This window comes from Aptenodytes patagonicus, chromosome W (assembly GCF_965638725.1).
Source record: "Aptenodytes patagonicus chromosome W, bAptPat1.pri.cur, whole genome shotgun sequence".
NCBI lineage: Eukaryota > Metazoa > Chordata > Aves > Sphenisciformes > Spheniscidae > Aptenodytes > Aptenodytes patagonicus.
The window spans coordinates 23,658,128-23,672,265 of NC_134981.1; the positions used below are offsets into that span (position 1 = coordinate 23,658,128).

The 14,138-nt window shown below is 47.5% G+C and overlaps 1 protein-coding gene across 1 annotated transcript; it reads right to left on the reverse strand.

Annotated features, from left to right (window-relative positions):
- Positions 1-1,521: 1,521 nt before the first annotated feature.
- On the reverse strand, positions 1,522-2,007 carry LOC143172192 (growth arrest-specific protein 1-like). Its single transcript, XM_076361436.1, has one exon. The coding sequence runs from the start codon at positions 2,005-2,007 to the stop codon at positions 1,522-1,524; it is 486 nt and encodes a 161-aa protein (XP_076217551.1).
- Positions 2,008-14,138: the final 12,131 nt, after the last annotated feature.

The following is a 14,138-nucleotide window of genomic DNA, read 5'->3' on the forward strand; positions in this document are numbered from 1 at the left end:
CCCTCTATCCTTCTTCAGTCAAGTCAGAGCTATTTGATAAATCTTTGTCAAGGAAATTTAGTAAGTTTAAGACTTTGAGTAGAAATACCCGTTCTGATATGAAGCCAATATTTTGGCTAGTCCATGTCTTCTAGTTTGAGCCTATATCTAATGGATATATAGATACTTTACATATAAACAATATTGTCTATATAAAGTACTTGCATTACACCATATACAGTAACTTACGGAAAAGAGTTTCTGGCTTTAGACTTGCACACTTCGCAGTTTGAAAATATGTTTTCGAGCATCTCCTAAAGAACTGGAGAAAATATTTAAGATGCAAACTCCACATTTTGTAAAGAAAGTTGATTCTATTTACAAGTCTCACCCAACTACTCTGTTCTCTTCCTGAAGAAACAACATTTTCCGTTTTGTTTTAACAAAAAGCTTACTCGATCATTCAGATAACTTTAAAACCGAACTTAAGATCATAGCCACACACCATACTCATACACTTGTTTGGTACCACAAGTATTTGGGGGTTGGTTTGTGAGTGTGCACATGCATCTATGTACATGTACCTCTGGGCAACTGTTGTGGTTTAACCCGGCAGGCAGCTAAACACCACACAGCCGTTCGCTCACTGCCCCCCACCACCCAGTGGGATGGGGGAGAGAATCGGGGAGAAAAAAAAAGGTAAATTTCGTGGATTGAGATAAAGACAGTTTTATAGGACAGAAAAGGAAGGGAAAATAATAATGATGATAAAAGAATATACAAAATAAGTGACGCACAATGCAATTGCTCACCACCTGCTGACCAATGCCCAGCCAGTTCCTGAGCAGCGGTCGCCGCCCCCTGGCTAACTCCCCCCAGTATATATACTGAGCATGATGTCATATGGTATGGAATACCCCTTTGGCCAGTTTGGGTCAGCTGTCCTGGCTGTCCCCCCTCCCAGCTTCTCGCTGGCAGGGCCTGAGAAGCTGAAAAGTCCTTGACTAGTGTAAGCACTACTTAGCAACAACTAAAACATTGGTGTGTTATCAACATTATTCTCATCCTAAATCCAAAACACAGCACTATACCAGCCTCTCGAAAGAAAATTAACTCTATCCCAGCCAAAACCAGGACAGCAACCCAATCAAATTCATACCCTAAAAAATAATAAAATAATCTGTCACTGAAATAGCTAATCCCAGAAGCAGGAATTTCTAATTTGGTTGATATATACAACAGAGAGATGTGGATTTGCCCTCTGTCAAACCTGGTAAGATGAAAAAGGCACTCTCTTGCTAATCTGTCACCCCCTCAGTCAAAGTTTATTTGTAGTAGCTTTTAAACTTCTGACTCGCCTTCCGATCACAGCATTTAAAATGGAAAGCTTTAAATAAGCAGCACAAATATAAGATAAACAAACTTTTTTTTTGGTGAATGCAGTCCCAACTCAAATTCCCAGAGGACAGAGATCTCTCCTTTGTGTTTATGTTTAAAAGATTTTCCAGTGCTGGAGTGCATTCCTACTGCAAACATTTCTATTTACAAGGTCAAGTGTATCAGCACTGGACACAGTTTAAGAGTGTAATGTAATTGTTTAACTAAGGGTGTTTGAGTGTAGATCAGCGTCTCTGGCAACAAACCAGGCTCGGAGCCCGTATTGTCCTCCTGGTCGTCCCTCCCCTTCTGGCTTGGGTACTCCTCGTAATCCTCATCGTAGTACTCTTCCAGCCCCCCGTCCGAGCCATCGCTGCTACCAGTGCCATTGTTGCCCATATCCGTGCCGAAGCAGAGGCGGGCCATGTTTTCCTTGACCGACTCACAGATGGGCCATTCCAGCCCATCGCACATGCAGTCGTTGAGCAGCATGGCCTTGGGAACGTCCAGCATGTCCTCGATGACAGCACGGCACTCTGGCGTGCAGCGCAGCCCGTTGAATAGTTTCCCGCAGTAGGTCATGTAGCAGCTGAGCGCCACGCTGCACTGGCTGTCCCAGTCGCAGTGCCGCCGCGCCTCTGTGCAGCCCATGACTCCAGGGCCGCCTGTCCCAGGGCCACGTCCGGGGCTGCCCGCCGCCGGGCTGCTGGTGCGGGGCAAGCAGGGCTCGATGGCAAATTCTCTACCTCCTCTGCCAGAGCGGCACAGGGGGACGGGGAATGGGGGTTGCAGTCAGTTCATCACACTTTGTCTCTGCCACTCCTTCCTCCTCATGCTCTTCCCCTGCTCCAGCATGGGGTCCCTCCCATGGGAGACAGTCCTCCACGAACTTCTCCAACGTGGGTCCTTCCCACAGGCTGCAGTTCTTCACAAACTGCTCCAGCATGGGTCCCTTCCACAGGGTGCAGTCCTTCAGGAACAGACTGCTCCAGCGTGGGTCCCCCACGGGATCACAGGTCCTGCCAGCAAACCTGCTCCAGCGCAGGCTCTCCACGGGGTCACAGCCTCCTTCGGGCACATCCACCTGCTCCGGTGTGGAGTCCTCCATGGGCTGCAGGGGAACAACCTGCTTCACCATGGTCTTCACTACGGGCTGCAGGGGAATCTCTGCTCCGGCGCCTGGAGCACCTCCTCCCCCTCCTTCTTTGCTCACCTTGGTGTCTGCATAGTTGTTTCTCTCCCATATTCTCACTCCTCTCTCCTCTGGCTGCTGTTGTGCAGCAGTTTTTTTTCCCCTTCTTAAATATGTTCTCACAGAGGTGCTACCACCGTTGCTGATTGGCTCAGCTTTGGCCAGTGGTGGGTCTGTCTTGGAGCTGGCTGGCTCAATTGGACATGGGGGAAGCTTCCGGCATCTTCTCAAAGAAGCCATCCCTGCACCTCCCCTTCTACCAAAACTTTGCCACGCAAACCCAATACAGAGAGAAAGAAAGAGGGAAAGTGAAGCGGGGAGGGTAGGGAAAGAAAAGGGGAAAAAAACCTTGCTGACATGGGGCATTTTCACAGTGCTGGGACAGCTGTATTGTGTAATCTGCGATGGCAGGCCATTAAATGCCTTTACTGACCCAGAAGGGAAGTTCAGACTGTGAAGAGTCTTTTGAAAAGAAGTGGTGATCTTTCACGATTTATGAGCTTGTCTTAAAGAAACAGACTCCACTTACTTTAAATTAATCACCCTTTCAGGGTACATTGAAATCTGGGGTCTCTCACTTGAAGAGAGTGGAGACCTGGTGCCTTATGAATGCCTGCCCTGTGTTTATTAGTATTTCTCATTTATTTTTATGCCCGCCAAAAAGGATTAGTTTTCAGGGAAACTGCATCTTGCAAATTGAGGTGCAAAATACAGTTACACCAATTCAGTGAAAGCTGTGGAGCTACACATTCTCGTCCCTGCATACATTGTGCAAAGGGGGAAAGAACTTGAGAAATATGCGGAGCTAAGGACTCAAACAAATGAAATGTTAGACATCTTATATGATACACCAGCTAAAAGTAAAATAGCAGCAACTCCCCACACTTCCATTCTTCACACAGTTCAGGGAACAGAGTTGTAAACTCATACTAATAAAATCTAAACAATTCTGAAATCATAAAAAAACCCTGGGAGTTACAAGAAAGTGTAGATAAAACACTTCTATACTCTTTCCCAGAAAACCTGATGTGATTTGCAAGATTAATGCCTGGGTTTTGGATTCTCAGAGGATGTAAATTGGCATCCTTCCATTGTCTGATATTAGTACAATATCTGATTTACCATAACTGTTTGTCTGGACTCCTCTCCCAAGCACTTGCTTTCCTTGGACAGAAGCATTTCTTAATGGGTACGTTTTTAATGCAAAGATAATAAATAACCTTGCAATATGAGGAATCATAGCAATGTACCGGTGATTTTCATGTCCTTAAAACTTTCCATGTCTAACAATGGCAACACTCTTTTTGTTCCTCCAGTGAACTAATTCTGAAGTAACTTAAACCAAAGCAAAAACTTCACAGTCAGTGATGGAAATAAAGTAATAGATGAAAATATTTGAGATCAGACTGGAACTTGTATATAGAACCTGAACATGTGAATTAATTAAGCAACCTCCTGCCTTAAAAGACCACACCCATGAACCCCTTAATGCACTTAAGTGCCTGTATTGGGTGTATGTGGCAAGGTTTTGGTAGCGGGGAGGGGGGCTGCAGGGGTGACCTCTATAAGAAGAGGTAAGGGGCTGCCCTTTGTCAGACACAGTTGGTTACAGCCGCAGGCAAAAACTGAGCTCATCAGCAAAGCTGTTAGCGCATCTCTGAAAGAATATTTAAGAAAGGGTAAAATGCTGCATGGCAGTATGAGGAAAAGAAGTGTGAGAAATAACCCTGTGAACACCAAGGTCAGAGAAGAAAGATGGGGAGGAGGTGCTCCAGGAGCCAGAGAAGATATTCTCTTGCAGCCTGTGGAAGAGACCAAGGTGGAACAGGTATTTCCCTGCAGCCCGTGGAGAGGACCACACCAGAGCAGATATCCACAGTGCAGCCTGTGGAGGACCCCACACTGGAGCAGGTGGATATTTCCTGGAGAATTCATACAACTCATTTGTCTGAGCGAGACATCACTCCACTTTTTGGACACCTACAGGAGCGGTCTCCAAAGCAGGGTGTGTGCAACCCCAGGGAGTGCACAAGATGATACATTGGGGTGCAAGAAGAAAATATTGGAACTTCTATTTAATTTTTATCTGAAAAAAATAAGAAAGAAATTAAGCTATACTAATATTTAATATACAGATTGACACTCGCGCCCTCACTTGGTCTGTATGTTAGACAGTCATGTGTCACGTACAGTATGCGAGGTATCCCGAGGGAAGAGTGGGTGTTCCACAATGTGGAGGGGTTGCTAGTGGTGCTCTCACTTGTTCGGTGGCTTCCAGCGTATTGCAACGTATTGCAGTTTATCTGTGTCTGGTTAAGTGGATTTACGGATTATATTATATGGTTTTAACTAAACTAATCCTCACAAAATGGACAAGTGGCTTTAAAAGGTTCCTGCAAAGGCACCACAGACTGAAGGTAATACTGATAACGCGAGCACAAGTGAACAAGAAAATGGCAGAGCTGACACTTCTCCTACTCCTAGTACAAGCTCTTTGTCAGTCACATTATGGGGTAAAAGCAATGACAATCTAATCAGATCTGACAAGAACTTGGCCCAAAAATTTGAAATTATCAAGAAGACTATTTGAAATATGGATTTATACCCGCTATCGTTAACGATGAACCTCGCCCTAAGTGTATATCGTGCCTTGAGATGTTAGGTAATGATAGTATGAAGCCATCACGATTAGCAAGACATTTCAAAACTAAGCATCCAGAACATGAAGGCAAACCTCACTGATGTTTCAAGCCACATGATACGCAATGCAATACTGTATAAAACTTAATGCTAAATGTTTAGAAGCCTCTTTTGAGGCTTCTTACTTAATAGCAAAGGACAAAAAACCACATACCTGTACTGGTTTTGGCTGGCATAGAGTTAAATTTCTTCATAATAGCTTGTATGGGGCTATGTTTTGGATTTGTGCTGAAAACAGTGTTGATAATACAGGGATGTTTTATTTATTGCTGAGCAGGGCTTACACAGCGTCAAGGCATTCTCTGCTTCTCACACCACCCCACCAGCGAGTAAGCTGGGGGTGCACAAGAAGTTGGGAGGGGACACAGCTGGGACAGCTGACCCCAACTGACCAAAGGGATATTCCACACCATATGATGTCATGCTCAGCAATAAAAGCTGGGGGAAGAAGAAGGAAGGGGGGACATTCGGAGTTATGGCGTTAGTCTTCCCAAGTAACTGTTACACGTGTGATGGAGCCCTGTTTTCCTGGAGATGGCTGAACACCTGCCTGCCAATGGGAAGTAGTGAATGAATTCCTTGCTTTGCTTTGCTTGTGTGTGCAGCTTTTGCTTTACTTATTAAACTGTCTTTATCTCAACCTACAAGTTTTCTCGCTTTTACCCTTCTGATTCTCCCCCACATCCCACTGTGGGGGGAGTGAGCAAGTGGCTGTGTGGGGCTTAGCTGGCTACTTAGCTTCTTGTGCATCCTCAGTTTACTCCCTGGGGGGCCAGCATGAGGAACAGAGAAGGCCTTGATCCTATGTAAACACTGTTCAGCAATCACCAAAACATCTACGTGTTATCAACACTGTTTTGGCCACAAATCCAAAACATAGCACCATAAGAGCTACTATGAAGAAAATGAACTCCATCCTAGCCAAAACCACTACATAGTATCACAGTTTAAAACAGCTAAATATGCATCAAAGTTCTCCTGCATCCCTGTCAACTGGCTTATGGGCAGCTCTTCCTCTTCCTGAAGATCTGTCTGACACTTCCCAACGTCTGCTGTGAATGCAGCAGGATGATGTACACAGTCAGTTTATTCTCTGTATACAACTCTATATACCACAAAGTCCTGTACTCTGAAAAACACAAGCTTCATGAGAAAAAATGGCTTCCCAAGTAACCGTTATGCACGATGGAACCCTGCTTTCCTGGAGATGGCTAAACATCTGCCTGCCAATGGGAAGTAGTGAATGAATTCCTTATTTTGTTTTGCTTGCATGCGCAGCTTTTGCTTTGCCTATTAAATTGTCCTTATTTCAACCCATGAGTTTTTGCACTTTTACCCTTCCTATTCTCTCCCCCATCCCACTGGGGGTGGAGTGATCAAGCAGCTGTGTGGTGCTTAGTTGCTGGCTGGGGTTAAACCACGACAGTCCTTTTTGGCGCCCAACATGGGGCTTGATGAGTTTGAGATAATGACAGATTTGATTGGAATGTGCTAGACCGAATTTATAGCTGTTATAGCTGTTTAGCTATTAATTCGCAGGCTCCTGTGCTCGCCATGGGGCTTGCTTGCCTTACTGTATATTAGAGTCTAGTGCTTGTTAGTGGCTGCTTTTTGCTTTTGCCGCTTGCTGTACTGCTTATCATCGTACTCTGCTGTGCCTGGGAACATTTTGATAACAGCAATGGCCATGCACCTGGGCTGGCAGATGGCCAGGGCATGGCTGCTGTCCCTGTGCTGCTGTACTGGAGAGGCTGGAACTCCAGTGTGACTTCCAGAGTCGAAGGGACTGTGACCTGTGGATAAGTCCACACAGGAGCATGACACCCCGAAGCGTCTTTGGCCGTGGTTAAGCCCACACTGGAGCAGGTATGTCCCTGAAGGGACTGTGGCCCGTGGATACACCCATAAGCTGTAGGTCTTCAAAAATTGCTCCAGCATGGGTCCTTTCCATGGGGTATGGTCCTTCAGGAACGGACTGCTCCAGCGTGGGTCCCCTGCAGGGTCACAGGTCTTGCCAGGAAACCTGCTCCTGCATGGGGTGACAACTTCCTTCAGGGCACATCCACCTGCTCCAGTGTGGGGTCCTCCATGGGCTGCAGGGTGGATATCTGCTCCACTGTTAACCTCCATGGGCTACAGGGGGACAACCTGCTTCACCATGGTCTTGACTATGGGCTGCAGGGGAATCTCTGCTCCGGTGCCTGGAGCACCTCCTCCCCCCTCTCCCTCCTTCACTGATCTTGGTGTCTGCATAGTTGTTTCTTTCACATATTCTCACTCCTCTCTTCTGGCTGCTGTTGAGCACCTTTTTTTACCCTTTCTTAAATATCTTATCTCAGAGGCACTACCAATGTCGCTGATTGGCTCAGCTTTGGCCAGCAGTGGGCCATCTTGGAGCCGAATGAAACTGTCTCTGTCCAACATGGGGGCAGCTTCTAGCATCTTCTAACAGAAGCCACCCCTGCAGCCCCTGCACTACCAATGCCTTGCCATGTTATCCTGGTTTCAGCAGAGACAGAGTTAATTTCCTTCCTAGTAGCTGGTACAGTGCTGTGTTTTGGATTTAGGATGAGAATAATGTTGATAACACACCGATGTTTTAGTTGTTGCTAAGTAGTGCTTACACTAGCCAAGGACTTTTCAGCTTCCCATGCTCTACTGACTGAGAAGGCTGCAGGTGCACAAGAAGCTGGGAGGGGGGGCACAGCCAAACTGGCCAAAGAAACATTCCATACCATGTGACATCATGCGCAGTACATAAACTGGGGAAAGCTGGCCGGGGGGGGGGGCTGCTGCTCGGGGACTGGCTGGGCATTGGTCGGCGGGTGGTGAGCAATTGCACTGTGCATCACTTGCTTTGTGTATTATTATTATTATTATCATATTATTATTATTATCATTTTATTTCAATTATTAAACTGTTTTTATCTCAACCCACGAGTTTTCTCACTTGTGCTCTTCCAATTCTCTCCCCCATCCCACCGGGGGTGGAGGGAGTGAGCGAGCCGCTGTGTGGTGCTCAGTTGCCGGCTGAGGTTAAACCACAACAGTCCTTTTTGGCACCCAACGTGGGGCATGAAGGGTTTGAGATAATAACAGATTAACCGGAGTGTATTAAGGAATTTATATCTGTTAGTAGTTGTGGGTCACAATGTTGGTTTCTCTGTTCTCGATATTGATTTGTATAATCTGCATCGTGCTCCTTTTTTTGCTGTACATGTTAAAGATTGGTGTTGGTTTTTGCAGTTTGCTGTGGTCTGCAGTGATTAGTGATGTTTCGCTTGTGAGGTTTGTTTTTAGAACATTGACCTTGACCTTAGCGTGGTATGTAAGTTGCGCAATGAAGCCGTTACTGTACCACGGATACCATTTCGTGGAGACAACTAGCAATTGCAGTAACTTTTCTGAGAGTTTTTTTACGGAGGAAATACAGAATGGCAGTGTCACTACCTTCTTCTATGATGTTTCCTCCTTCATTACAGTAACTTTTCAGTATTTTGAACATCCTTGGGTAGTTAAGATACTTCTATTGGTATTTCTCTGGAATATTGTTTCATTTTTGTCTAAAGTTAATAAGCAATTTAAGAATAGCACCCAGATATCTGCCCCAAGGCTGGATAGTTATGAGTGGCAGGGTGTGTGGGATAAGATGGGCAAGTACCTAGGCCAATGGGCACCCCCAGTGTTTTGGAACTTCACCCCTGAGCAAGTGCAGAATCCTGAAGAGTTAGTAGAATATTTGGACAAAGTATGCTGTCACCCTGGCAACTCCAGAGAGATGCAGATCATTGCAACGTGCTGGGGCCTGGCCCATGCCTACCGAGCCCTGTTCAACACCATTCAGTACCCTCAAGGGGAAAAGAAGGTCTCTGGCTCTGACGGTAAAACGACACGCCGTGCGGCCACTCAGACCCCGGTGACAGGCCCTGCGGCCACTCTGACCCCAGTGACATGCTCTGCAGATACTCAGACTCCAGCAACAGGCCCTGCGGCCACTCCAACCCCAGCGACAGGCCCCGCGGCCACTCAGACCCCCGGCGACAGGCACTGCGGCCACTCAGACCCCAGAACAGGCACTATAGCTGAACCAAAGAGCAAACCTGTGCCGGTATCAGTCGCCCCTATACACAAGAAGGAATCTTGGAAGCAGAAGTCGGCTCGTTTAGTAAGGGAGGAAGAAGCTGCTTCTAAAAGGGAGCCGGAGGAAGAAGTGTACGAGGCAGACTACCCTGGAGAAGGGCCATCACGAGAACGGGAGGAGGAGAGCCAGCCGCTGACTGGGGAGGAAGAAGAGGAAGAATTCATAAACGAGGCAGTGGTCACCCAATCTCTATCGGTGAGTGAGCTGCGAGATATACGAAAAGATTTCAGCCGTCGTCCAGGTGAGCATATTGTCACCTGGCTGCTCCGATGCTGGGATAATAGAGCCAGTAGCCTAGAATTAGAGGGTAGGGAAGCCAAGCAGCTGGGATCCCTTTCTAGGGAAGGGGGCATTGACAAAGCGATTGGAGAAGGGACACGAGTCCTCAGCCTTTGGAGGCGACTCTTGTCAAGCGTGAAGGAAAGGTATCCCTTTAAGGAAGATGTCATATGTCGCCCAAGCAAGTGGGCCACCATGGAGAAGGGTATCCAGTACCTGAGGGAATTAGCTGTGCTGGAGGTGACTTATGGTGACCTGAACAATGAACAGCTATCCAAAGATCCAGATGAAGTCAAGTGCACACGACCCATGTGGCGGAAGCTTATAAGGAGCTCACCATCGTCATATGCCAATTCACTGGCAGTGATGACCTGGAAAGATGGAGAGGAACAAACGGTGGATGAATTGGCTAGTCAACTCCGGCAATATGAGGAAAGTCTCTCTTCCTCCCTCGTCTCAGCTGTGGAGAAACTGTCCGAAAAACTGTCCCGGGAGTTCCAGCAACACAGAGAGGATAGGTCCTACTCCCCACCTGAACAGACCAATATCTCGGCTATTAGGAGTCAGCGTTCTTTTGCTCAAGAGAGAGAGAGTATAAGGGGTACACACCACGGGGCACCCTATGGTTTTACCTGCGTGACCACGGAGAGGACATGAGGAAGTGGGATGGAAAACCTACTGCAGCCCTAGGGGCACGGGTATGTGAGTTGCAAGGGAAAACAATCACAGAAAGGGGTTCTTCCAGGAAAATTGCTGCTCCAGTTTCCAGCGGGCAGTTCCCCAGAGAGAGTAGAAGGGCCGATCTTACTTCTGATCTTAATGAAGAAACTTCTGACTCGTATTTACAAGAAAAGTGAAACGAATACTGTGATGAGGACTAGAGGGGCTCTGCTTCTAGCCAGGGGGAGGAAAGGGACAACCCATCTGTATTTCTGGAGTGATGGGGGGATCCCAACAGCTAACTGTATTGGAGGCCGAAGTGAGTCTAACTGGGAATGAGTGGCAGAAGCCCCCCATTGTGACTGGCCCAGAGGCTCCGTGCATCCTTGGCATAGACTACCTCAGGAGAGGGTATTTCAAGGACCCAAAAGGATACCGGTGGGCTTTTGGTATAGCTGCCTTGGAGACGGAAGAAATTAAACAGCTGTCCACCTTGCCTGGTCTCTCGGAGGATTCCTCTGTTGTGGGGTTGCTGAGGGTCGAAGACCAACAGGTGCCAATCGCTACCACCACGGTGCACCGGCGGCAATATCGCACCAACCGAGACTCCCTGATTCCCATCCATAAGCTGATTCGTCGACTGGAGAGCCAAGGAGTGATCAGCAAGACTCGTTCACCCTTTAACAGTCCCATATGGCCAGTGCGGAAGTCTAATGGAGAGTGGAGACTAAGAGTAGACTATTGTGGCCTGAATGAAGTCACACCACCACTGAGTGCTGCTGTGCCAGACATGCTAGAACTTCAATACGAATTGGAGTCAAAGGCAGCCAAGTGGTCTGCCACAACTGATATTGCTAATGCGTTTTTCTCAATCCCTTTGGCAGCAGAGTGCAGGCCACAGTTTGCTTTCACTTGGAGGGGCGTTCAGTACACCTGGAACCGACTGCCCCAGGGGTGGAAACACAGCCCCACCATTTGCCATGGACTGATCCAGACTGCACTGGAACAGGGTGAGGCTCCGGAACACCTGCAATACATTGATGATATCATCGTGTGGGGCAACACAGCAGGAGAAGTTTTTAAGAAAGGGAAGGAAATAGTCCAAATCCTGCTGAAGGCTGGTTTTGCCATAAAACAAAGTAAGGTCAAGGGACCTGCACAGGAGATCCAGTTTTTAGGAATAAAATGGCAAGATGGACGTCATCAGATCCCAATGGATGTGATCAACAAAATAACAGCCATGTCTCCACCAACTAGCAAAAAGGAAACACAGGCTTTCTTAGGCGTCATGGGTTTTTGGAGAATGCATATTCCAAATTACAGTCTGATCATAAGCCCTCTCTGTCAAGTGACCCGGAAGAAGAACGATTTCAAATGGGGCCCTGAGCAACAACAAGCTTTTGAACAAATTAAACGGGAGATAGTTCATGCAGTAGCCCTTGGGCCAGTCCGGGCAGGACAAGATGTAAAAAATGTGTTCTACATCCCAGCCGGGGAGAACGGCCGTACCTGGATCGTCTGGCAGAAAGCACCAGGGGAGACTCGAGGTCGACCCCTAGGGTTTTGGAGACAGGGATACAGAGGATCCGAGGCCCGCTATACTCCAACTGAAAAAGAGATATTGGCAGCATATGAAGGGGTTCGAGCTGCTTCAGAAGTGATCGGCACTGAAGCACAGCTCCTCCTGGCACCCCGACTGCCGGTGCTGGGCTGGATGTTCAGAGGGAGGGTCCCCTCTACACATCATGCAACTGATGCTACATGGAGTAAGTGGGTCGCACTGATCACACAACGGGCTCGAACAGGTAACCCTAGTCGCCCAGGAATCCTGGAAGTGATCATGGATTGGCCAGAGGGCAAAGATTTTGGAATATCGCGAGAGGAGGAGGTGACGCGTGCTGAGGAGGCCTCAATGTATAATGAACTACCAGAAAATGAGAAGCAATATGCCCTGTTCACTGATGGGTCCTGTCGTCTTGTGGGAAAGCATCGGAGGTGGAAAGCTGCTGTATGGAGTCCTATGTGACAAGTTATAGAAACTGCTGAAGGAGAAGGTGAATCGAGCCAATTTGCAGAAGTAAAGGCCATCCAGCTGGCTTTAGACATTGCTGACCGAGAAAAGTGGCCAGTGCTCTGTCTCTATACTGATTCATGGATGGTGGCAAATGCCCTGTGGGGGTGGTTGCAGCAATGGAAGCAGAGCAATTGGCAGCGCAGAGGCAAACCCATCTGGGCTGCCGCATTGTGGCAAGATATTGTTGCGCGGGTGGAGAACCTGGTTGTAAAAGTGCGTCACGTAGATGCTCACGTACCCAAGAGTCGGGCCACTGAAGAACATCAAGACAACCAGCAGGTGGATCAGGCTGCTAAGATTGAAGTGGCTCAGGTGGACCTGGACGGGCAACATAAGGGTGAATTATTTCTAGCTCGGTTGGCCCATGACACCTCAGGTCACCAAGGAAGAGATGCAACATACAGATGGGCTCGTGATCGAGGGGTGGACTTGACCATGGACACTATTGCACAGGTTATCCATGAATGTGAAACGTGGTGCAATCAAGAAAGCCAAGCGGTTAAAGCCCCTCTGGTATGGAGGACGATGGCTGAAATATAAATATGGGGAGGCCTGGCAGATCGATTATATCACACTCCCACAATCCCGCCAAGGCAAGCGCCACGTGCTTACAATGGTGGAGGCAACCACCGGATGGCTGGAAACATATCCCGTGCCCCATGCCACTGCCCGGAACATTATCCTGGGCCTTGAAAAGCAAGTCCTGTGGCAACATGGCACCCCAGAAAGAATTGAGTCAGACAACGGGACTCGTTTCCGAAACAACCTCATAGACACCTGGGCCAAAGAGCACGGCATTGAGTGGGTGTATCACATCCCCTATCATGCACCAGCCTCTGGGAAAATTGAACGATACAATGGACTGTTAAAGACTACGCTGAGAGCAATGGGTGGCGGGACGTTCAAACATTGGGATACGCATTTAGCAAAGGCCACCTGGTTAGTCAACACTCGGGGATCTGCCAATCGAGCTGGCCCTGCCCATTCAGAACTTTTACATACTGCAGATGGGAATAAAGTCCCCGTAGTGCACATAAAAATATGCTGGGGAAGACAATCTGGGTTATTCCTGCCTCGGGCAAAGGCAAACCCTTCCATGGGATTGCTTTTGCTCAAGGACCTGGGTGCACTTGGTGGGTGATGCGGAAGGATGGGGAAGTCCGATGTGTACCTCAAGGGGATTTGATTTTGGGTGAGAATAGCCAATGATCTGAATTATGTGATGTTAAGTACTACATAATATTATATGCCATACTAATGATATTACAATAAGAATCACCCAGACTAATGAAGAATAACTTCCGTGAAACCAAACAAAGCACAGTGATGATGGTACCATGAAACAATCCAACACCACGTACCATCTCCATCTTTCCTGCCCTGGGAGATTATTACGACAGATGGAGCCCGAAGTCATGGACTAAATGAACTCACCGAACATTTTAGAGGGATGGCCCACAGACTAAGGGAATGATATCTGTGTTTGTGTGTATATATATATTAAAAGAAACCCGGGAAAATGGCTGGTGATTAATGAAAATGTACTGGAAAATATGAGGCTTGAGCATGACACAGATGGTATAGAATAAGGAGTGGATATTGTCCTGGTTTCGGCAGGGATAGAGTTAATTTCCTTCCTAGTAGCTGGTACAGTGCTGTGTTTTGGATTTAGGAGGAGGACAAAGTTGATAACGAACCGATGTTTTAGTTGTTGCTAGGTAGTGCTTACACTAGCC

Coding starts and splice junctions, on each gene's coding strand:
- LOC143172192 (XM_076361436.1), bottom strand. CDS start 2,007: ATGGGCTGCACAGAGGCGCGGCGGCACTGCGACTGGGACAGCCAGTGC.